This window comes from Mixophyes fleayi, chromosome 5 (assembly GCF_038048845.1).
Source record: "Mixophyes fleayi isolate aMixFle1 chromosome 5, aMixFle1.hap1, whole genome shotgun sequence".
NCBI lineage: Eukaryota > Metazoa > Chordata > Amphibia > Anura > Limnodynastidae > Mixophyes > Mixophyes fleayi.
The window spans coordinates 139548897-139574769 of NC_134406.1; the positions used below are offsets into that span (position 1 = coordinate 139548897).

Sequence of the window (25873 nt, forward strand, 5' to 3'; positions counted from 1 at the left end):
CTGCCTGTGTGACTGACAAGATATCTTGCTGTCTGAACTGTCATTGGTAATTGCATGTGAATAAATATTGCATAAGTATAATTTGATTGAAGTTGGTCATCTACTGATCGAACCTTATGTTTATTCAAATGTGTTATACAGATGTGTTATACAATTGACTTTTAATAATTTTCTTATTCACTTCAATCTCCTAAAAATATGTTGATAAAGCCCCCAAATGCCCCAACTAATAGAAAAGCAGGGACCCCTCTCTTAGGACTCCTGCCATACCTCTGATATTCACCTCAAAGTTCCAATTCTTGGTGCATTCTCCAGACTTGGAACTCTGCAGCATTTTTAAAGTGAGCAGGACTATCCAGCTTGGACAAACCTCATCTTACTATTTTACTTTGTTCTGTATTCTTTCTGTAGGATTTGATCAATTTTGTGTTCACGGCTGTGTCTCCAAAGATGCCGATATTGGAGTGCATGTATATTAAGCAATCTATTGATCTGCTTCAGGTAAGTACATAGAATTTATCTAGGAAAGTATTAAGTTCTACATTCAAATATTCACAAATATTTTATATAGCCATACTTTTTTGGACAAACAGAGCTAATATACATATTTGGTCTAAAGACATGTTAGAAAGAAAAAAGGCTCTTGTTCAGCTGACATTTATGGAGATTTAGACATATGTCAGTGCTTCTGCCGTGAGAACTCTCCATTATAACTGTTTTGTTTTTATAAATATTTAAAGTTTAGTGATTGAATCTTTGTGATCTCCCAAAAGACCATAGTCACACTGGATCAGACAACATTTCCAATATATCCATTTAAGAAAAAGAACCGAAATGCATTCCTGCGCCATATTCCTCCAGTGCCGTGTTCTACCTTAGTTTTAATGACTTTCGTCTTTCTTCTAGGGTCTCCTCTCTGACAAGGAGGAGAAACAGCCCAGCCAGGAACATGTGGCCAGGCTCTTTGTTTTTGCAGTCATGTGGTCAATAGGATCCTTGTTGGAGCTTGAGAATCGTATGAAAATGGAAATGTTTCTACGTGAGCATCCTGCCCCTCTTGAGCTTCCTACTGTTAAAGGAGATGAAACCATATTTGAATTTGTCATTAATGAAACTGGACAGTGGGATCATTGGTCCAAGAAGGTTAGTAATGGTCTCTAAAAATGATTTTTATATTTATGGGATAATAATGTAAGGGCTGTTGAAATTACCAATAAGTTGATTAACCATGTAAAATAGATAGCAGGATATGTTTCTAACTAAATCTGTATTGAAGACATTTGTGATTGCTATAATTTACGCATGTTTATACATATATTGCTTGTGTATTTTACATGTCCTTATTTTGGGCTCCCATCTGTCCTGTTGTTCTTGTTCCAAGAACATTCCCATGTATTTTAGCTCTAGGAAAATCAGCATTTTAAGATAAAGGTGTATCTCCATTATCAGAATTACACCAGTAACTGTTTCACAGCCAATATAACCCAACAGAAAATTAAAGGTTCTTTAACTTATGTGCCTACATACATACATAACATTAAACTTATTAAAGCAACACTATGCAATTCCTGTTTTATGCATCAGTTTTAACTGATTGATTGTATTTCTTAATAGGAAGGAAATCATGTCATGTTAGTAATTCTAAACTTTGCTATGTCAACATTCTTTGATTATTTGTCTGGCCAAATGAGCAAAATGTCATGAAAGCTGACCATGTTAATGACCCATAAAATAATAGTGCATATAATTAGAGATGAGCGCACTCGGATTAATGAAATCCGAGCCCACCCGAACGTTGCCGATCCGAGACAGATCCGGGTATTTGCGCCAAATTCAAATCTGAAACTGAGGCTCTGACTCATAATCCCGTTGTCGGATCTCGCGATACTCGGATCCTATAAATTCCCCGCTAGTCGCCGCCATCTTCACTCGGGCATTGATCAGGGTAGAGGGAGGGTGTGTTAGGTGGTCCTCTGTCCTGCTATATCTCGTGCTGTTCAGTTAAGTTCTGTGCTGTTCAGTTAAGTTCAGTGCTGTGCTGTGCTGTGCTGTGCTCAGTCCAGTGGTGCTGTGTCCTGTGCTCTGTCCTTCTGAGGTCAGTGGTGCTGCTGGGTCCTGTGCTGTGTCCTGTTCAGTCCAGTGGTGCTGTGTCCTGTGCTCTGTGCTTCTAAGGGCATAGTTATTTCCCCAATATTCCCCTGTGTTTAAAAAAATTAAAAAAAGTTATTTAAAAAAATACCAAAAACGAATTTAATTTTTTTTAATCACCACAAAATTTGCACAACCAATCCTGCAGTATAAGCCCATTGGTACTGCAATATTACCAAGTTCACACATTCAGCAGTAAAAGTCCAGTGGTACTGCAATATTACCAAGTTCACACATTCTGCAGTATCTTGTGCTACATATAATGGAGACCAAAAATCTGGAGGATAAAGTAGGGAAAGATCAAGACCCACTTCCTCCTAATGCTGAAGCTGCTGCCACTAGTCATGACATAGACGATGAAATGCCATCAACGTCGTTTTCCAAGCCCGATGCCCAATCTCGTAGTACCGGGCATGTAAAATCCAAAAAGCCCAAGTTAAGAAAAAGTAGCAAAAAGAGAAACTTAAAATCATCTGAGGAGAAACGTAAAGTTGCCAATATGCCATTTACGACACGGAGTGGCAAGGAACGGCTTAGGCCCTGGCCCGTGTTCATGACTAGTGGTTCAGCTTCACCCACGGATCTTATCCCTCCTCCTCCTCCCCCCCCCTACAAAAAATTGAAGAGAGTTATGCTGTCAGCAACAAAACAGCAAACAACTCTGCCTTCTAAAGAGAAATTATCACAAATCCTCAAGGCGATTCCAAGGGTGTTGGTGGTTGTCAAGCCTGACCTTCCCATCACTGTACGGGAAGAGGTGGCTAGGGAGGAGGAGCCTATTGGTGATGTAGCTGGCGCTGTGGAGGAACTTGATGATGAGGATGGTGATGTGGTTATTGTAAATGAGGCACCAGGGGGGGAAACAGCTGATGGTTATGGGATGAAAAAGCCCATCGTCATGCCTGGTCAGAAGACCAAAAAATGCACCTCTTCGGTCTGGAGTTATTTTTATCCAAATCCAGACAACCAATGTATGGCCATATGTAGCTTATGTAAAGCTCAAATAAGCAGGGGTAAGGATCTTGCCCACCTAGGAACATCCTCCCTTATACGTCACCTGAATAACCTTCATAGTTCAGTGGTTAGTTCAGGAACTGGGGCTAGGACCCTCATCGGTACAGGGACACCTAAATCCCGTGGTCCAGTTGGATACACACCAGCAACACCCTCCTCGTCAACTTCCTCCACAATCTCCATCAGATTCACTCCTGCAGCCCAAGTCAGCAGCCAGACTGAGTCCTCCTCAATTCGGGATTCATCAGAGGAATCCTGCAGCGGTACGCCTACTACTGCCACTGCTGCTGTTGCTGCTGTTAGTCGGTCATCTTCCCAGAGGGGAAGTCGTAAGACCGCTAAGTCTTTCACAAAACAATTGACCGTCCAACAGTCATTTGCCATGACCACAAAATACGATAGTAGTCACCCTAATGCAAAGCGTATAACTGCGGCTGTAACTGCAATGTTGGTGTTAGACGTGCGCCCGGTGTCCGCCATCAGTGGAGTGGGATTTAGAGGGTTGATGGAGGTATTGTGTCCCCGGTACCAAATCCCGTCGAGATTCCACTTCACTAGGCAGGCGATACCAAAAATGTACAGAGAAGTACGATCAAGTGTCCTCAGTGCTCTAAAAAATGCGGTTGTACCCACTGTCCACTTAACCACGGACATGTGGACAAGTGGTTCTGGGCAAACGAAGGACTATATGACTGTGACAGCCCACTGGGTAGATGCATCCCCTTCCCCAGCAACAGCTGCATCAGTAGCAGCATCTACAAAATGGCTGCTCGTGCAAAGGCAGGCAACATTGTGTATTACAGGCTTTAATAAGAGGCACAACGCTGACAACATATTAGAGAAACTGAGGGAAATTATCTTCCAGTGGCTTACCCCACTTAGACTCTCATGGGGATTTGTGGTGTCAGACAATGCCAGTAACATTGTGTTAAATATGGGCAATTTCCAGCACGTCCCATGTTTTGCCCACACCATTAATTTGGTGGTGCAGCATTACCTCAAGAGTGACAGGGGTGTGCAGGAGATGCTTGCGGTGGCGCGCAAAATTGCTGGACACTTTCGGCATTCAGCCAGTGCCTACCGCAGACTAGAGGCACATCAAAAAAGCATGAACCTGCCCTGCCATCACCTCAAACAAGAGGTTGTGACGCGCTGGAACTCCACCCTCTATATGCTGCAGAGGATGGAGGAGCAGCAAAAGGCCATTCAGGCCTACACAGCCACCTACGACATAGGCAAAGGAGTGGGGATGCGCCTCAGTCAAGCGCAGTGGAGACTGATTTCCGTGTTGTGCAAGGTTCTGCAGCCATTTGAACTTGCCACACGAGAAGTCAGTTCCGACACTGCCAGCTTGAGTCAGGTCATTCCCCTGATCAGGCTGTTGCAGAAGCAGCTGGAGAAAGTGAGGGAGGAGCTGGTAAGCCATTGCGATTACACCAAGCATGTAGCTCTTGTGGATGTAGCCCTTCGTACGCTTTGCCAGGATCCGAGGGTGGTCACTGAGTTGTCCCCCCTCCAGTGTGTACTCGGAAAGAGTTTTTAGTGCAGCGGGGAACCTGGTCAGTGAGCGGTGAAGGAGGTTGCTTCCTCATAACGTTGAAAAAATGATGTTTATAAAAATGAATAATCAATTCCTCAATGAAGTACAGCACTGCCCTCCAGATAGTACAGAGGGACCTGTGGTTGTGGAGTCCAGCGGGGACGAATTGATAATGTGTGAGGAAGAGGAAGTACACACTGTAGGGGGAGAGGAATCGGAGGTTGAGGATGAGGACGACATCTTGCCTCAGTAGAGCCTGTTTAGTCTGTACAGGGAGAGATGAATAGCTTTTTTGGTGTGGGGGCCCAAACAAACCAATCATTTCAGCCAAAGTTGTTTGGTAGGCCCTGTCGCTGAAATGATTGGTTTGTTAAAGTGTGCATGTCCCATTTCAACAACATAAGGGTGGGTGTGAGGGCCCAAGGACAATTCCATCTTGGAACTTTTTTTTTTGCATTATATGACCAATCAACAGTCGTTTGCCATGTTCAAAAAGTAAAACCAAATTTAAACAAATTCAATAAATTAAACCAAAAGTAAAATGCCCTGTCATAATTTAAAACAAGAGGTATTGACGTGCTCTAAAACTACTGTATTGTTGTTTATATTTTATAAACACTACACTTGAAAGCTTGAGTCTTTCAATGAAAAAGTAACTCTCCATTGCACGAATATTTGCAACAGGGACAATTTTAGGGTTAAGAAAGTCAACTAATAACACTTCGACGCTGTCTGTCTTTATAAACACTACACTTGGAAGTTGGAGGAGGTATTGTGGCCCGGCACCAAATTTACTACCGGGGCCACTCCACTGTGCAGTCCATATTTAGGTGTATCAGATATTAAACAACGGTGACAGTTGATGCCCAATTTTTTAATTATATTGTTGGCGCTGTAAAAAATTGTGTTCCGGGCACACCACGCACCACACTACGAGGTCCATACCCTTTTTTGGTGAAATTCTGACCCGTGGAGGGTTTTTTAATTATATTGTGGCCTCGGTACCAAATTGTGTACTGGGGCCACCACACTACGCAGTCAAGATAGATAGATGCGTATCATAGATAAAGTACATTCAGTGTTGTGGGGCAAATTGAAAAATATTCAAAATGCACTGACATTATCAAAAACAAGAGGTTTTCACACGCTGAAACTCCAACATGTATATGATGGAGAGGATGGAGGAGCAGCCGTATGTGCAGTGTAATGCAGACCTGTTGAAGGTTTTTTATATATTTTATTGTGGTGCCCAGTGCCCACTACTCTACGCAGTCCAGATACTACTTTTGGGGGTAATTCAGACCTGTTGAAGGTTTTCTATATATTTTATTGTGGTGCCCAGTGCCCACTACTCTACGCAGTCCAGATACTACTTTTGGGTGTAATTCAGACCTGTTGAAGGTTTTCTATATATTATATTGTGGTGGCCAGTGGCCAGTCCTCTACGCAGTCCAGATACTATTTTTGGGTGTAATGCAGACCTGTTGAAGGTTTTCTATATATTATATTGTGGTGGCCAGTGGCCAGTTCTCTACGCAGTCCAGATACTATTTTTGGGTGTAATTCAGACCTGTTGAAGGTTTTCTATATATTATATTGTGATGGCCAGTGGCCAGTCCTCTACGCAGTCCAGATACTATTTTTGGGTGTAATTCTGACCTGTTGAAGGTTTTCTATATATTATATTGTGGTGGCCAGTGGCCAGTCCTCTACGCAGTCCAGAAACTATTTTTGGGTGTAATTCAGACCTGTTGAAGGTTTTCTATATATTTTATTGTGGTGCCCAGTGCCCACTACTCTACGCAGTCCAGATACTATTTTTGGGTGTAATTCTGACCTGTTGAAGGTTTTCTATATATTATATTGTGGTGGCCAGTGGCCAGTCTTCTACGCAGTCCAGATACTATTTTTGGGTGTAATGCAGACCTGTTGAAGGTTTTCTATATATTATATTGTGGTGGCCAGTGCCCACTACTCTACACAGTCCAGATACTTTTTTTGGGTGTAATTCTGACCTGTTGAAGGTTTTCTATATATTATATTGTGGTGGCCAGTTGCCAGTGGCCAGTGCTCTACGCAGTCCAGATACTATTTTTGGGTGTAATGCAGACCTGTTGAAGGTTTTCTATATATTATATTGTGGTGGCCAGTGGCCAGTTCTCTACGCAGTCCAGATACTATTTTTGGGTGTAATTCAGACCTGTTGAAGGTTTTCTATATATTATATTGTGGTGGCCAGTGGCCAGTCCTCTACGCAGTCCAGATACTATTTTTGGGTGTAATTCTGACCTGTTGAAGGTTTTCTATATATTATATTGTGGTGGCCAGTGGCCAGTCCTCTACGCAGTCCAGATACTATTTTTGGGTGTAATGCAGACCTGTTGAAGGTTTTCTATATATTATATTGTGGTGGCCAGTGGCCAGTCCTCTACGCAGTCCAGATACTATTTTTGGGTGTAATTCAGACCTGTTGAAGGTTTTCTATATATTTTTTATTGTGGTGCCCAGTGCCCACTACTCTACGCAGTCCAAATACTATTTTTGGGTGTAATTCTGACCTGTTGAAGGTTTTCTATATATTATATTGTGGTGGCCAGTGGCCAGTCCTCTACGCAGTCCAGATACTATTTTTGGGTGTAATTCTGACCTGTTGAAGGTTTTCTATATATTATATTGTGGTGGCCAGTGGCCAGTCCTCTACGCAGTCCAGATACTATTTTTGGGTGTAATGCAGACCTGTTGAAGGTTTTCTATATATTATATTGTGGTGGCCAGTGGCCAGTCCTCTACGCAGTCCAGATACTATTTTTGGGTGTAATTCAGACCTGTTGAAGGTTTTCTATATATTTTTTATTGTGGTGCCCAGTGCCCACTACTCTACGCAGTCCAAATACTATTTTTGGGTGTAATTCTGACCTGTTGAAGGTTTTCTATATATTATATTGTGGTGGCCAGTGGCCAGTCCTCTACGCAGTCCAGATACTATTTTTGGGTGTAATGCAGACCTGTTGAAGGTTTTCTATATATTATATTGTGGTGGCCAGTGGCCAGTCCTCTACGCAGTCCAGATACTATTTTTGGGTGTAATTCAGACCTGTTGAAGGTTTTCTATATATTTTTTATTGTGGTGGCCAGTGGCCACTCCTCTACGCAGTCCAGATACTATTTTTGGGTGTAATTCAGACCAGTTGATGGGTTTTTAATTGTATTGTGGGGAACACTCCTCTACGCAGTCCAGAAAGATACCTCGTTGCAACGTTTTGTACTAAAAAAAAAAAAATATTGTGAGGTGTTAGGTGTTCAGAATAGCCTTTAAATTAGTGGAAATTATTGTTATTGAATGTTATTGAGGTTAATAATAGCGTAGGAGTGAAAATAAGCCCAAAAACTTGATTTTTACACTTTTTAGTTTTTTTTCAAAAAAAATCCGAATCCAAAACCTTAAATCCGAACCAAAATGTTTCGGCAAGTGTTTTGCAAAACAAATCCGAACCCAAAACATCGAGAAAATCCGGATCCAAAACACAAAACACGAGACCTCAAAAGTCGCCGGTGCACATCCCTACATATAATCAAGTTTACCAACATATGATTCATCATTTGTATTAAATTAAAAAATATTGTTTTTGTGTCATGGAATAAGCTCATTTATAATTTGCTTTACTCCATATAGGTTCCTGAGTATATTTATCCAAAAGACTCAATACCAGAATATGCCTCAATCCTTGTTCCAAATGTTGACAATGTCCGAACAGATTTCCTAATGTATACCATTATGAAGCAAGGGAAAGCTGTTTTACTCATAGGTGAACAGGGCACAGCCAAAACAGTCATGATTAAGGTAAGTGACATTGGAACTTATCTTTCAAGGTTGTGGCCCCTGTATGTAATTTATGTTAATGTTCGATTACTGTATGTATTCAATAGGACTGTTTAAACTGTAGTGAGTTGTGTTTGACTCCATTCTCTTTCCGTATGGTCTTTTATCTATAAACCATACCAAAGCAACCTACTCCATGTTATGTACATGCAAATTGCTCCGAAAGACAATTGCTTGTAAGAAAGCAACATAATTGCTTGTGGGGAATCTAGACAATGGCTTTAGTACTCCACCAGTACCACAGTTCTGTCCTAATATGACCCATGCTGCTAATGCAGTTTGCCTTGAGCGGTTGTGTTCCTAGCTTCTAGTTAACACCATAGTCATTGAAAACATAGTGAACAACCTCAATGCTGCTGCCCTGCTCCTGTGCAGTACAAAGGCCAGTGCTCTCACTTCTTTCACTGTTCCCTACAAAAACCAGTGTCAAAGTCTTCCCATGTTTTATGCACCAGTGGTATCACCTCCAGCTACTGACAGGCTGACTGTGAGAGTGGATCCACCTTCTGGTATTGGCACCGTTACACCGGGAAGTGCAGAGTCTAAACGTGCCCCTGGTTTTCACCCACAAGGAGGCTTGGATTTTGCGGCAGAGGTACACAGGTTGCGGTCCTCCCAAGATAGGTAGGAGAAGTTGTACAATATGGGTCGACACCGTGCAGGAAAATAGACAAGGGAGCAGGCAAAGTCGAAGTCAGGGTAGCCAAGGTCAAACCAGAAGATCAAAATAGGTATGCAGGGAATTCCAAAGAAGGGTCAGGCAAGCCAGATTAATACCTAGAAATAGTCAGGACCAGCAGAAAGATATATATATATATATATATCTGGAGCACAGGGGAGAACTTGATACTTAGAGCCTTCCTTAAATAATGGAGGTGATTTCTCATTGGTGGCAGCGGGGTCGGCGGTCAGAATCAGCTGACCGCCGACAGGAAGCAGAGCCGAGCGTCCAATTGCCTAGCAGCGAGGACACCATGTGTCAGGCGCCGTCTCCACACTGACACTTGGTGCAGGAGACGGACGCCTGCACCTTCCAAGCAACCACGTTCTGTTGCCTAGCAGCTGGACGCTATCTCTGCTCACCTGTCTGCAGCCAGCATGTCTTACCGCCAAAATCTCCCTAACCCTATCAGGAGGCATCTTAGGGTATATAAGGCAGCCTCTGACACATGTCTAGTGCCAGAGTATTTGGTCTTCAGCCTTGCTCCAGCGTTTGTTCCTGTGTTGCTGCTATTTGGATTCTGACCCCGGCTTGTTCCTGACTTCTCCTTTGGTTCCTGAATCTGGCTTAGAGTGATATCTGGTATTGACCCGGCTTCCTGACGATTCTCCTGCTTCTGATCTGGCTATATCCGTTCCTCTGGTTTTGACCCGGCTTGCTGACTACTCTTCCATCCTGCATCCTGGTGGGCTATCACCGCTGCCTCAATTGTTACCTCGCCAGCTGACTGATACTGAGGGCCGCGACCTGCACGTCCCTTGCAGCGAAGTCCCATACCTCCTTGCGGGGGTTCCTGGTGAAAACCAGGGGCGTGTTAGACTCCGAGCCTCAGTACTCAGTAGCGCCAACTGCTGGCAGGTATCATCAATTCCACCTAGTGATTCTGACACCATGGTTCTGCGCATGCGCCAGCCGGGCATAGACGCGTCCCGTTGCCTATCAACGGGATGTGAAGAGGCAGAGCAGGAAGGCGCCCATCCCCAGCACTTCCTGACAGTGCGGGGACGGCGCCTGACAGCTACCCATCACTGTCATTACTTTAAGTGTTTCCAGTTTGGAGGAGTGATTAGCAGGAAGGAAAGTTGTTTTTAAGCATTTCCTTGTTGAACAACTCTCTGTGGTTTTGCCAGCTTAAACCAATTTTCAACAGACTTTTTTCTGTATACCCATTTTATTTCCAGATTGCTGGAGATTTTTCAGTTTATGTGCCAAATATAACCAGTTTGCCTCTTAGATATATTACTATTGTATGGATTATTACGTAGAGAATGGGTCCCAGAGTAAGACCAAGTAGCACCATTATTTACTATTAACATATATGAAAGGCCATGCATTGCTGAGCTGACTTATTTTCTCGAAAAAGTTCAAGTGTTTGTCCTTGTGTTATGAATGCCAGTGCATTCACGAAGAGCAACAGAAGTGTAAAGCAAAGTGTTTTTATTCAGGTAAAAACACAAACAAAGATAACTCAGATCCCTTAGATTGTTCGCTCCTCTGAGCAGGGCCATCTCTCCTCCTGTTTCCACCACTTCTAACTCTGCTCTCCAGCTACTTAGCCCTCCTCCTCGAGGGTCCTCCACCCCACGTCCACTCTCGCTCCCTCCTCCCCCCTGGGGGTCTCCCTGTCTTCCGCGCCCTCCTTCTTGGGCCCCGTCGTTTGCGGATCCTCCCTCCCCCTTCCCCGCCCTCTCTAGCTGTGCATTGAGCGAACTGAGTTGCTGTGTTTACTGTACTGTGCTGTCTCCCATTGTATTGTGATTTTGTTTATCTCTGTACGGCGCTGCGGATGCCTTGTGGCGCCTTATAAATAAATATCAATAATAATAATAATCCACTGATAAGAGCAGGGTCCTATGAAGACTGTATAGTAAAAATGGCAGGAACAGGTATTATAAGTTTTACCCCAGTCCAGAAGGCACAAGGCTGTCCAGGAAAGCAGACAGAGTCCAGGGATCAAGCAGTGATCAGAAAAACAAATCCAAATAGCCAGGCAGCGATCAAGCAAATTAGCGAGGTCCAGAAGTCTGTCCAAAAGGTCAGGGCAACAGGCAAAACAGCGTGGTCCAAGGTACAGGCAAATGATTCGGGTTCATAGGCAAGCAGGCAAGGTCCAAGGTACAGGCAGGGGTCATACATAGAAGTTCAGTCCAGCAAGTATATACCAAACAGCACCGGAGCAGGTTAGCAGCAGCCAGGAACAAACGGATGAACTGCACAGAGCACAGCTAGACGCAGGTACTTAAAGCAGTGCAACAGGTGCAGTTCTAATCAGGCATAATGCAAGGAGATTAACTCCTTCAGGGAAGTAGAAGAGTTCAGGAACAGAACAGCAGCACCTCTGGTGGTATGAGGCACTGCTGCTAGGTACAAACAACAGACAGAGTTGTAACACCTTGATAAAATATGTCCATCATGCTCTGTATCTTATCGCTTTGTAGCAGGCTGCCATGTAAGGAGGTGCTTCTCTATCTTGCTGCACTCTGAAGCAGCAAAGTAAGAGTGACAACCTTGCTGTCTTACTCAACTGTCCTGTGTGGATTTATACTCTCTGTAGGGCCAGTGAAGTCAGAAAAATATAACGGATATGCTGTGCTTTGCATCTTAAATGTTTGTGTCCTGCATCATATCCTCATATCAGTGTAAAAATGTGTCATGCTGTCCGTAATAGGACTGAAAAAGAATTGCTCAATCCAATTTTACTTTTTATCAGAGCTGCAGTGGAAAGTCAGAGTTGGACTGAACAGCATAATTTGCATATATGCTTCAATTATAAAGGTATAATTCTTTCATCAACATTCATCATCATCATCATCATCATCATCAACATTTATATAGTGCCATCAAATTTTGGAGAGCTTTACAGATGGGAACAAACACAGTAATAAAACAATACTGGGTAATACAGACAGACAGAGAGGTAAGAAGGCCCTGCTCGCAAGCTCACAGTCTTATAGGACAGTGGGTGCATATAGGTCCAGCCAGATTGCAAAAGTAAAAAATGCCTAGTTCAGCTGTATAATCCAGTCATGCAGCAATGTTGGTTAGAGTTGTTGTCTTATGTGAACTGTGTAAAGGGTGGTAATAGGGTAAACTAGGCGGGTTAAGATGGTGGTTGAGAAATGTTATAAGCTTATCTGAATAGGTGGGTTTTCAGAGAACTCTTGAAGGTTGAAGACTAGAGGAAGGTCTTATTGTGCGAGGGAGGAAATTCTACAAAACGGGTGCAGCCCGAAAAAAGTCCTGTAACCAGGGTCGGTTTAACCTGAGGTCTAACTGGCTACAGCCCAGGGGCTTCGGGCACCTGGCGGGCCCTTGAAACTGTTTTTTATTTATTTATTTTTTGCTGTTTCGCTGCAGCGCGGCCGGCGGCTCCCACTGTCAGATGGACGTCATGTAGAATGGCAGGCACTGTAGTCCTTCCGCGGCGCGCAATAATCTCCTTACTGAGCAAATCTTGTGAGAGTGAGACTATGAGTCATAGTCTCACTCTCACGAGATCTCTACACTAAGGTGATTAATGTGCGCCACAGAAGGACTACAGCAGGTAGTGAGTGATGGAAGAACAGTGAAGAAAAGACAGAGGTAGGCTTTTGGAGGGGTCTCACGGGGGAGGGGCCTCATGGGGGGGTTACTCTTAGCCCAGGAGCCTCCACTCCCTTAATCCGGTCCTGCCTGTAACCGGTAATGGGAGCAAGTAATGAGTGTGTGTCACGGGCACTAGGAGTCTTGCCCAGGATTTCACCAGTTGACTATGCTTACCAGAGAGGCGGAGTTTGCACAGCAGTCCTCTGGCAGCAGGGTGAATAGTGGAACGTATATAACAGCAGATGGAAAGAGGATGCCAATGGAATTGATGATAGTCCGTGACTTGCAGCTATACTGGTAAATGAGTCAGCAACTTGCAGCTATATTGGTAGATGAGTCAGCGACTTGCATCTATAGTGGAAAGGCAGGTTTGAACCATGGAGACCAGGTTGGACGTGAGCAGGTGAAGGAAGGTAACAGGTGAGTCAGTGGTCTGCGGATAGCAAGTTGTACCACTGCTGTGGTGAGAAGACTTGTCCAGGTGCAGGTAGGTAGCAGGGAAGTCAATGGTCTGCGTATAGCAAGTTGTACCACTGCTGTGAAGGGAAGACTTGTTCAGGTGCAGGTAGGTAGCGGGGAAGTCAGTGGTCTGCGTACAGCAAGTTATACCACTGCTGTGGTGAGAAGACTTGTCCAGGTGCAGGTAGGTAGCAGGGAAGTCAGTGGTCTGCGTATAGCAATTTGTACCACTGCTAGTAAGTGAGGAGTTGTTCAGGTGCGGATGAGTGGAGGCATGCAAAGAGTCAATAACGGTATGAAGACACTGAGAGCACAGAGGAACTTTTTCCAAACAGATATGCAGCGTTTACAGCTAATAGTCTATAACGGTATGTATACCGCTGCTGAGTAGAGAGGCTTGCACAGAGCAGATATGCGGGATAATAACTGATAGTCAATCACAAGTATGCATATTACTGCTGAGTAGAGAAGCTTGTTCCAAACAGATATGCAGCGTAACAACAAATAGTCTATAGCGGGTATGGATACCGCTGCTGAGTAGAGAAGCTTGTCCTAAGCGGATATGCAAGGTAGCAGTTGATAGTCAATAACAAGCAAGCATACCGCTGGTGAGTAGAGAAGTTTGTCCACAAGGATATGCAGGCACAGCAGGGGCGCTGAACGGCTGTAGCGGGTATGGGAACCGAAGGTGAGCAGAGCAGGTAATCAGAAGCCAGCTGAGGACACGAGCAGGATACAGGAGTCTGTAGCGGGTATGAGAACCGCTGATGAGCAGAGCAGGTAATTCAGAAGCCAGCTGAGGCCACGAACAGGATACAGGAATCAGTAACGGGTATGGAAACCACCGATGAGTAGAACAGGTAATCAGCAGGAAGCTGAAGACACTAGCAGGACACAGGAGACACCTTCAGAGACTCACAGGGAATGAGACTCAAGATCAGGCAACAATGTAATGAGCACAGGTGCCTTAAATAGGGAGAGGTGCCTGATCTACCAATTAGATTAAAAGCAAAGGTCATAAATTCTTGGATGCTGCGCATGCGCAGTCCATCAAGATGGCGGACGGCCGCGGCTCAGGACAGGCGCGGTAGGAAGGCTAGAGAACCACGCACAAGCGCAGAGGCACTCACGGTCCGGTGAGTCACAGTGTGGATGAGAAATGAAGTTCTAGTGCAGAACGGAGGTGTCGAGTTGGAAGATATTTTGAGAGAAGTGAGGATATGTATGTTGGTGTTTTGTTGATGGCCTTGTACGTTTGTAGAAGTATTTTATATTGGATTCGATGAAACAGGCAACCAGTGTAGAGACTGACAGTGTTTCAGCAGACGAAGAACGATTTGCAAGGACAATGAATCTATTTGCATGCAAAATAGATTGTAGGGGTGAGAGTCTGATTCGGGGAAGACTAGTAAGAAGGGAATTGCAATAGTCAATGCGGGTGATAAGTGCATGAATTATAGTTTTTGTAGGGTCTAGCGTGAGATATGTGCAGAGTCTGGAAATGTTTTTTAGATGTATGTAACATGATTTAGATATAGAGTTAATGTGGGAAGCAAAGGATTGTTCTGAGTCAAGGATCACACCTAGGCAGCGAGTTTGTGGGGTTGGATTTATTGTCATGTTGTCAACAGAAATAGAAATGTCAGGTAGGTAACTTCTGTTGAAGGGTGGGAATATTATTAAATAGGTTTTTGAAAGATTGAGTTGGTGAGTGGACATCCAAGATAAAATGGCAAATAGTCAGTAATGGGGCCTAACACAGATGTGAGATTTCAGGGATAATAGATACATTTAAATCAATTTATTTCTATTTCTATGTACTACTCTCTGGTATATGTACATGACATTGTAAGACAGTCCCATCCCTGTTAGACCCATGTCTCTGACCTCCCTATTTCCCAGGCGAGGCAGCATAGAGGTGTGCACTTATGATATAATTTGGTTTGTGTGGTAGCTGCTACATTGCCTGTCACTATGGCCTTTGTGTGACTTTGAGCAAATGGTGCCATCTTGGTGTTTTCCTCTTCTAGCATATATTTATTCCACTCATTCTTGCAGTGCACGGTTCTGTCCATGGGGAGTGTTATATTCTTGTTTCTTTCTCTTCTGTAAAAGCCTCTGGTTTTTCTATAGAGCATGGTCATCTCCTGTGTTGAACTTTTGTGTATAAATCAAGATAATTGATAATGCTGCTCTACTTACCCCCACATTTTGTAGCACTATCCCGGTCTCTCCCAACTGTATTTGAAAAAGATGCATCTGACTTTGAGTTGCGAGGGACCTTTGAGTGCTTTGAGGTGCAGTAATTGATATACTGACTTACCACAAGATCTCTTCTTTATTCATGATGGAGGCAGTTGATCTGGCATGTTGAAACATGTAGATATGCGTGATCTTGATAGCCGGGTAGTTCCGGGTGGTATGTACAATTACTGCATGGGTTCAAGTTCACTACTTTAGCAAGGATAGATAAATTTGTGTATCATCCGCATAGAGGTGATACTGAAATCAAAAGAAGCTTATTATGGTATAGATGGAGAAGAGCAGATTAGGTTAGGTAAGATGTGAACCAGGATAGGACAGTATCTTGAAGACCTAGGTGTTGTAACGTTTGTATGAGAAGAGAGTGATCAACAGTGTAACATATAGCAGAGAGATCCAGGAGAATTAGAAGCGAGTAATTGGCTGCTAAGAAACTGACCCTAGTCTGTGTGTCTGTCTGTGTGTGTGTGTTAGGGAATTTAAACTGTAAGCCCCAATGGGGCAGGGACTGATGTGAGTGACTTTTCTGTACAGTGCTGCGGAATTAGTGGCGCTATATAAATGGTGATGATGATGAGTAATGGCCCAAAGATTTAGCAGTGATCAAATCATTGAAAACTTTAGTCAACGCAGTCTCTGCGGAGTGTTGAGAACAAAAGCCTGACTGAAGAGGATTCAGTAAGTTGTTTGCAGAAAGAAAGCATGAGGCAAGTGTAGGCAGTTTTCTCTAAAACTTGGACGGGCATGGGAGCTGGGAGATGGGATGGTAATTTGAGAGGGAGTTTGCATCAGAATTTGTTTTTTTCAGAATAGCAGTAATCATTGCATTCCTGTATAATACCGGAAAGTTACCAATAAAGAGAGAGAGATTACAAATTTTAGCTAGAGGTGGAATGAGCATGGGAGAGAGGGACCTACCGATTTCCGAGGAAACAGAATCAAGAGGACAGTAAGTAGAGTAGGAAGAGAGAAGATACTTCATCTTCATTTGTGGGATCAAATGAAGATATTGTCAGAGGGTGCTGGGAAGGAATTAAGCTGGTTGTTTGTCGAGGAAGATGATACCATTTCAAGTAGGATATTATGACTCTTGTCCTTGAAGTAGGAAGCAATATCTTGGGCACTGATGGTAGTCGGAGGGTTTGGGGTTGGAGGGTTAGACGAGATTTAAATGTGTTAAAAAGGCGTTTGGGAATAAACACAAAACTGCTCAGCTACCTCACTAACCGCCCATACCTCTCCTTGTGTAGACTGAAGAACCTGTCTGAGTCACTAGAGGTTCTCTGTATCATAATTATAGCTTTATCCATGAGACACCTCCAGTCCACTCTACACCTCTTAGACTATGTGTCATTTATATACCTGTGCTGCATGTCTTTTGAAACTGTGTGTTTTTCCCTATGGGAACTCTCTTCATCTTTCCCATGCCACTAATTTGTAAGAAGTAATCCTAAAAATAGTTTTAGCTGTTCCAATTAATAATCACATTTCCTTCCTAATCTTTAATACATTTCATGTCTCTACAATGCTGGCCAACCCTAATGTTTTTGAGCAGGTTAGTTTGTTACTGTATTTTCTTGTATGTTAAGGAATTTAGACTGTAAACTCCAATGGGACAGGGACTAATGTGAGTGAGTTCCCTGTACAGTGCTGTGGAATTAGTGGTGCTATGTAAATAGCTGATGATGATGATGATAGATGTGTTGGGGCCCATTTGTGGTAGTGGACAGTGCCTTCAGCTTCATTGGCTCCTTAATAAATTCACTCTAATATAGAGTAAATATAAAAATAAATAAAGATGCCAAATTACCAGCACTCAACACTTTTTATTTGTTCTATGTACCATTTAAATTATATTATGAATAATAAGCCAAAAACTAGTAGAACTAGCAGAAGTAAAGTAGTACTTAATAGTTTGTTGTTTCTTTCATCTCCTGCTCTCTGGCACATCAAAGAGAGATGAATAGTTGCACACTGTACTGGCAAATCCACAAGGGCACATTATATTTTCAACTCACTTGACAAGCTGGGTGGCAACCCTTGATTGAGCAGCATAGCAATTCATTCCCAAATATGCTGATATTAGCATTATGTACGCTTTAACGGAATTTGCTGCTGCTTTGTATCTTGAAGTTTGCTTGACATGCAAATGTCGTAATTTAATGCAACAGATAACCCCTTTTTTAATACTTTGGCTAATCTTTTATGTAGTTTACTTTGCACTGGTTTCATTAAATTATCTATGAAGTTTCTGTTTCAAATGAAAACATTTATTTTGTTTTTTCTGTTTCTTAGAATATGTTATTTAACAATACTTTAAGAACTAAATGTTGTAAACTGGAACAGGTACTTACAATTAAAGCATTGATGTGTAATGTGATGTTTATTTCTATTTTACTTAGATGTGTTTTAATCTCTTTTGGCAAGTTCATACAAAATGGTATGTCTTGCTTTCTAGGTTTATTATTATCATCATTATCAAAATCATACTAATTTATAAACTACCGTATTCTAAATTACTTCACAATAGCGATGAAAATTGAACAAACATCATTATTACTGCATTTATAAACACGGGTACAGAGCAGTACTTTAAATACCCAACCAAATCCCTTATATATGACATAATAAATCAATGAAAGTTAGGAGGCAAGCTTGTTTTTGTTAAATCTACTAAGCTCATATCAATTTATGAAAGGTTTAGTCATACTGCTCCCATTTAGGTATTTAAGTAGCAGCATACATGAAAAGTTTCACTTAATGCAAACTACTGTTGTTTGAGTCTGGCACATAAAGCACTTTTGGAAGCAGTTTCTGATAATCCATAAATATATCTAAAAGCCACAAGGCACAAATCTGTATATCAGGAGAAATAGGCTCCAATTTACTAAACCTGTTTCTGTTGCAAAGGCCAGCTGCCATTTCTGTCTTTGCTGGAGGCTATCCCAACACTTAATAAGTGGATGACATTATTAAGTCTCAGCTGTGGAACTTTCAGGATTTAAATGTCTTTATAAGAAGCTGAGGCAATCAGTATGCCAATGAACCACAAAATGTTGGCTGATTTTCATTGTACAGATAAACTAAACACTTGAATGTTTGTGACTTATAAAATGAATTTGTGCTCTCTTTCAGGGCTACACAAGCAAATATGATCCAGAATATCACGTCACCAAGTCGTTGAACTTCTCTTCTGCAACCCTTCCCAATATGTTCCAGAGAAGCATTGAAAGTTACATTGATAAAAGGATGGGGACCACATATGGTCCCCCGGCTGGAAAGAAAATGACTGTTTTTATTGATGATATCAATATGCCTGTGATTAATGAATGGGGTGATCAGGTAACTAACTGTGCATTCACTTGAGAGCAAAAGATAATTTTTATATTAAATATGAAGGGGTGATAGATATAGGTGGACATTTTGGTTACAATGTAAAGACATCCAACTCGATTTTTAGTGCCTGATTTTCCACCTTCCTTTGATGTTTGCATCAGCTATACTATTTTATGTCTTTTTAAATATCCAGCTCTGTTTACAAAAGAGGGAAATTTTTATTAAACCACAACTTTAAAGGATAATATTAACTGATGCAATGAAAGTGGAGTTGAAAATAATAGTTAAAAAAGTCTTATGGCATTTGTGCTGGCATCAGTGAAGGCAGAACATATTTAGATATGTATAGCATATAAATAAGGTGTTTTAGTTCAGTGATATGGTTGATTCCACATTAACTGATCCACTTTTCCATTGCTTTTTTTACCTTAGGTTTGCCAATTTTTATTTCACTAAGTATATGTAGTAAGTACTGAGTAGCCATTAAATTTGACTACAAATCTTGAAATATGAATGAGTTTTTCTCATGTTGTTTTATATTTAAAAGGGTTTCACATGTTCAGAGATCAATTTTTTGGGCGTGCATGAATGTACAAACCCAATTTTTTTAAAAAAATAAGTAACACATTTTGTTGTTTTAAAAGGCTTTAATTTGACATGACTATTTTGTGGAAGTTAACCTTTTATGGTCACTGCCTCACTAGAGTCTGAACAGAGTATTCTTCTGATTGGCACATCCACCAGAACACACATGCTCAGAAGGGGCCCCCACTCTAATCTTTTCCAAGAAGAGTGGGGGGCTCAGCAGGCTACAGCGCATCTCCAGGCCCTTATCCAAATTTAGCTATGAGGCCCGGCAATGCACTGTTCTGCCCCTGTTATAATCATTAAGGTTATATTATATTATCTGTTATCCAATACCTTCTTTTCTAACTTTGCTCCACTTATCATTAATTTAACATTCTGATAAGTGGTACACAGTCAAACAAAGTTTGTACACCATCCACCTACTAAGACAAAGTACATTAAGTATATTATAGACACATATATGATTTTTTTTGAATGTTACAATAAAGAGAAATGACTAAAAAGATTGAGATCCCAATTTAAATTTGATGTGGACACTCTTAAAACATCAAGGAATAAACACATTTTATTGAAAACAATAAAGCATATATTTTATTTGAAATTTGTTTTCAAATTCTTTAGTTTATAAGGTTGAAATATCTCAATCTAAGCCTGAGAATATTAATTTATTTAATATTAGGTTTTACTCATAGCAACCGATCAGATTCTAGCTATCATTTTCTAGAATTTGCTAGATAAATGATAGCTATAACCTGACTAGTTGCTATGTGCAAAACCTTCATTTTTCCTTTTTAGAAGGATGAATCTACACCATGAAGTTTACATATGAGACAAATATTGCATAAGGATTTCATGTTTATATCATACTTGCCAACTCTCCCGCATTTTGCGAGAGTCTCCCGGACTCCCGGGCGAGTGTGGTAATCTCCCGCATCTGGATAATTCTGCCCAGAATTAAGTCCCAAACGCCGCGATTCCCGGTGAATCACGGCGTTTGACGCCATTTTGGTGCCCCGCCCCCGTTACGCCCTCCTCCTCCGCAGGCTCCCGGATTTGAACAACAGAAAGTTGGTAAGTATGGTTTATATGTTTTCAGTTTTCATTGGCTGTGTCAGAATTCTTGCAACTAGATTAAAGGAGTTATTTCTGCTAAATGGGATGAACAAAATTTATGTAAAAAAATGGTGTTTGCTTTTTTTGGTAATCTAAAGTCTACTCTTATCTAGAAATAACTTCCTTTTACTACTTAATCATGTTATTAGTCGGTCTCTGCTGATTATAGCAAAATAGTCTAGTAGGTTTGAAATTATTTAGCCATTTACCACATTTAAACAATTGGGAGCTTATTTATTGTTCGTTGAAGGTCTTGTAACTATTCCGTTCACTGTCTTGTGTACTCGTTTTTGTACTTGTTCTGCATCTCTGGTACTCCTGGAAGAACAATATAAATTGCACTAGTTGCAAATGAAATATGTCCACATCAGAAATGAACAGGGCTTAATATCTGCCTTTAGATGTCTAAATGAACTTAGAGATGTTTAACAGAATTAATGATATTTTGTTAACCTTATCCTCATCTATGTGCAGATAATTACTTACATCTAATAATAATAGGTTTGTGAGGCTATGAAAACTGAGAACCAGGGACTGGCTGGCAGACTTTAGCCCGTGGGGCAAGCACACAGCAATGGCCCATAAGTAGCGGCCCAGCCTAAAAAGGGTGTTTTTCGGTACAATATATATTTCATAAGATAAAAAGTTGCTATTTTAGTGTTACTTAATCAGCGGTTCTTTATTATTATAAATTAGAAATAATTCAAATAAGTAATGTAACCAAAAATATATATATGCATAAATAACCTTTTACAAAAATATATCCTATATTTTTATATATAATTATGTGAACACCCAGTGTCACTGGGACTCACCGTTAAGCCGCAGGGCGCCAGTGAGGATTTACACTGTCTGGCTATACCCAGGAGGCATTGATAGGCTATACAGCTGTTGCAACGGGTTTAGCATGTTTACATGCTTTTGCCTGTTCATCCTTGGAGGGGGCAGGGGGGGTTTAGCAATAGATTATATAATAATGTTCCATTACAGTACTGAACCCAGGGGCAGATTTATCAAAGTGCAAAAAGCCATTTTGCTTTAAGAAAAAATGATGTTTTTGCCAGCAAAATGGCTTGGTTTTGCTCTGCACAATACTAATAGGGTTTTTCCTGGCAATAACCCCTGTTGGGGGAACCTAGTAATCAAGCACTTTTAATAGATCATCATACAAATAGCACTACACTATTTGTATGATTATCTATTCATGCACATACACAAAAAAAATGCTATTTTTTTAACAATAAAAATGAATAAGCTAATATTAAAAACTGAACATACACTTACCTAAATAAAAGTGATTGTAATTTCTTTTTTTCTGTTTTTCTCTCTTCTTGCTTTGCTTTCCTTGCTCTTGTCTTCAATAATGGCTGCAGGGGTGGGTGTTTGTCCTGTCGTGCCTAAATGGGAGCCTCCTACTGTATTGAAAGCTCCCATTTTATTGGCGGGCAAGCCACCAGGATATAAAGATATATATTTATATTTTTTTATTTATATTATTTACTTATTTATTTTATTTATATATGTCTATATTAATTTATCTATTTATTTATATATATTTATTTATATATTTATTAATTAATCTTTACCTACTTCATGGGAGCCTCCTAGAGAGATTGAGGCTCCCATGTATATGAATATGATTGGGGCTGCCCAATCATATCTAGAAGGCTGTACTAGGGGGGAGGAGAGGCATGATTTGCTGCTACAGGGCTTCTGTAGGCTATGGGAGGAGCACTGTAGCACTGTCCACGGAGCGGTATTGTTGCCATTCCGTATATGCGGTGCCGTCCGCATATACAGAATGCTATCCAGTGCACAGGCGGCCTCATCACATGTCACTCGATGCGGCCGCATCATTCATTAAGAAAATATTGTACTGCAACTTGTAGTACAATATTTTATTAATGAGTGAAGCGACCGCATCGCGTAAAATATGATGCCGCCGCCTGTGCACTGGATAGCATTCTGTATATGCAGACAGCACCGCATATACAAACAGGCGGCCCAAAGGAGATACCAGACCAAACGGCCTGGGGGGTATATGCCCCCCGGCCCAGCCTTCTCCTGCTTAGAACTACAGTGATTAATAGTTAATAAGTCCAAGGAAGGTAATCCTCTTTCCATGGTGTTAGCCAGTGGAACATTTTCTAAATCATTCAGTGTCTATACAGCCTAATTGATAATGACAGAAAAAATATGTGCCCGTTTAAAAAACGAAACATCCATAGCTCATGACAAATTGTATGCTTTTCTTGTGCTTTACATGCGCCAAGAAGGACTCCTTTCAACTAAATAATAGAAATAATGGCTCTAATGCCTTAAAAACAGAATATGCTGTGTTCTCAAATCTTCAAAGAAGCTTTAGGGTGCGTGCACATGAGTGTTGTTCCTCTGCTTAAGCTGCATTCTGTTCAACTTGAGTATAGAATATAATTTTTGAAAATTAATCATGGATCCCTACTGTGATTGTAAGTATCATTGACAAGCACAGGTGGCAGTGTTAAACTAGGACATATATGGGGAATAAAATACAGCAAATTGCATCTATGCTCCATCGAGCATTCACCCTGCGTTGCACTGAGTGGGCATGTGAATTGTGTTTGCTCGCAACATAAGGATCTGTGATCCCTTTTTAAAGTTTCTTTGAACAAATACAGCTCCAGTGAGGGGCTGAAAGCCTGTTTACAAGTCCCCTTTAGATTAAAAAGCACAGTAGTGTGGACTATGCAATAAAAATGAATGTGTTATATTTTTAAAGTTCTTTTCATGAAGAATGTGCTTTTCTAAAGCATGAAAAGCACATTAAAAAGTGTTTAGATATGATTGAGCCTTTAAAGGGTAAGTGAACTAATAATAATTTTGCCTGATTACATTTTTTATGCTGGGTTCTGCAGCATAAAACTTCTGAAACTTAAAATAGGATTATGGCTTGAAATCGCCTGTTGAAAACTCACACTGTTTGACAGATAGGTTGTGAAATAACTTTTGGCATATCTGTCTAGGTGGTATGGATACTTAGACAAATGCTCTCTGTTGTAATTTTTATGGCAATAATCTAAGTAAAAAAACAAAATAGTTTCCCTTTACCCTCTACCTCATCCCTCTCATCTCTCCCCTCTTTTCAATATTCTACCCCACTGCTTGTTTCCTTTTACCTTTGGGCGGATTGCCACACCGCACCCCTTTTCACTTTCTTTTGTCTAACTTCTTTCTTTGTAGTTTCTCCTTTCTCTCCTTATTTTAAAATAGGGCCAATATCTGTGTCTTTTCTTTTCTTTTCTAATAGATGCTGTTTGTTTATTTACCTACATAGTCATATGCTGATTGTAACATATTGCATATTATAATTTCAATCATATATTTGTTCTAAAACTTTATGTAAATCGAGGTATCTGATTGATGGTTCTTCTAATTTTTGTATGTGACTAACAGATCACCAATGAAATTGTAAGGCAACTCATGGAACAAAAAGGTTTCTACAACCTGGAAAAGCCCGGTGAATTCACCAGCATTGTTGACATCCAGTTTGTGGCGGCCATGATTCACCCTGGTGGCGGACGAAATGACATCCCACAACGCTTGAAACGCCAGTTTACAGTGTTTAATTGCACACTGCCATCAAACTCCTCTATTGACAAGATATTCCGGACAGTGGCTGAAGGCTATTTCTGTGAGCAGAGGGGTTTCCCTCTAGAAGTGTGCAAGCTGGCTTCTTCATTGGTACCTACCACTCGTAAAGTGTGGCAAGCAACCAAAGTTAAGGTAATCACGCCTATGTTACATGTGCAGTGTGTGCTAGATAGAGGAATGTGTTTTTTTTTCTTAGGTTAATATTTAATTTGGCTAAATGGCATACATTTCATTATGATGACTACATTTTCCTAAACTTGCTACATAAAAATGATTATTTTTTTTGTTATTTTTCTTTTTCTGTTGTCTGTTAGAGGGAACAAGAAATAAAGTTGTAGTAATGTTAGTAATTCAGGGCTACTACTAATGATTTGAACTTGCCAGTACACTACAGGCAGTAAGGAGCTTAGTCTAATTGTTTTACTAATTAAATGTGTGTTTTCATTACGGTGATGATCTCTGACCAATGAAACTAAACCTCACTCCTCCAAGGCAAATTGGTTAATGTAAGAGGTAGGGACAACCGTTGGAAGTGATAGACCAGTCACACTATGATATAGAGATACAGTTAACTGACTTGTACTATAACTCATAGTATGAATACTAGACGATAAATAGCAAATACATTTTTTAACATATCTAACCACACATGCCAACATTATCCTCCTCATGTTCTGTAGCTCCAAACACAGTACAGTTTATAAAAAAGTGTCTACACTTTTTGGCAGGCTCTGCAACAAGAGTGAAGGTGCTCCTAAATAGATAGATTGATGTCTCCTTGCAGCACTTATTGATAATTATGGATAATGTCACTTATAAGAGTTTATCTAATTTTATTCTGCAGATGCTACCTACCCCAGCCAAATTTCATTACATCTTTAACTTGCGGGATTTGAGTCGTATTTGGCAAGGGATCCTCACGGTTACATCTAACATCTGTCAGAGCTCTGACATCTTAGTAGCGCTCTTCCAACATGAGTGTACACGTGTGATTGCAGACAGGTTTGTTGACCAGAAAGACAAGGACTGGTTCGAGAACTCCATGCACAAGGTAATTGATTTTGATTTACATAGTTTTGAAGCAATAATTTTGTTGTTATTACTTTCTTTGTAACATAAGGTTCTGAACTTGCCCATAACATAATATTTCTCTTGGGCTACAAGCTTTAGAAATGTTTTTGGAAGAATTTACTCACGTTTTGTTCCACATAGAATTCCACACTTGTAAAAAAAACCTCTGAAAGCTTTGCAGACATCACAATTATTGATGCACACCTGTATATCTTTTTTACACATGGACTGCTGCTTAGACCATGATGATTAGGTTGCAAAATCACATGCCAGTAAGTTATGTAAAGAATTAACACCAAAGATAAATAAAGCAAATTATTTACTTCGCTTCGGTTATAAGAAATAAGCATTCATAAGTCTCAGTAAGCATTCTTAGCAACAGGGAAGCCCCCATTTCAGCATGAAATCCTGCAGTTGGAGTAACCAATAACATAGCCAGGTACTGCTCTTTTCCAGCACCCAGTGAAGCTTTCTGGTGGGAAATGCTCCCTTTGTTTATATAATAAATGTAGACATTTCACATGTG

The 25873-nt window shown here is 41.0% G+C and overlaps 1 protein-coding gene across 1 annotated transcript in view; it reads left to right on the forward strand.

Annotated features, from left to right (window-relative positions):
• LOC142158677 (dynein axonemal heavy chain 5-like) overlaps window positions 1-25873 on the forward strand; it is a 363541-nt gene that overhangs the window by 152857 nt on the left and 184811 nt on the right. The window contains exons 48-53 of the mRNA XM_075212884.1: window positions 412-501; window positions 907-1143; window positions 8376-8543; window positions 18745-18951; window positions 24079-24408; window positions 25121-25327. Of these exons, the coding sequence (XP_075068985.1) occupies window positions 412-501; window positions 907-1143; window positions 8376-8543; window positions 18745-18951; window positions 24079-24408; window positions 25121-25327 (1239 nt within the window). The remainder of the gene's footprint in view (window positions 1-411; window positions 502-906; window positions 1144-8375; window positions 8544-18744; window positions 18952-24078; window positions 24409-25120; window positions 25328-25873) is intronic.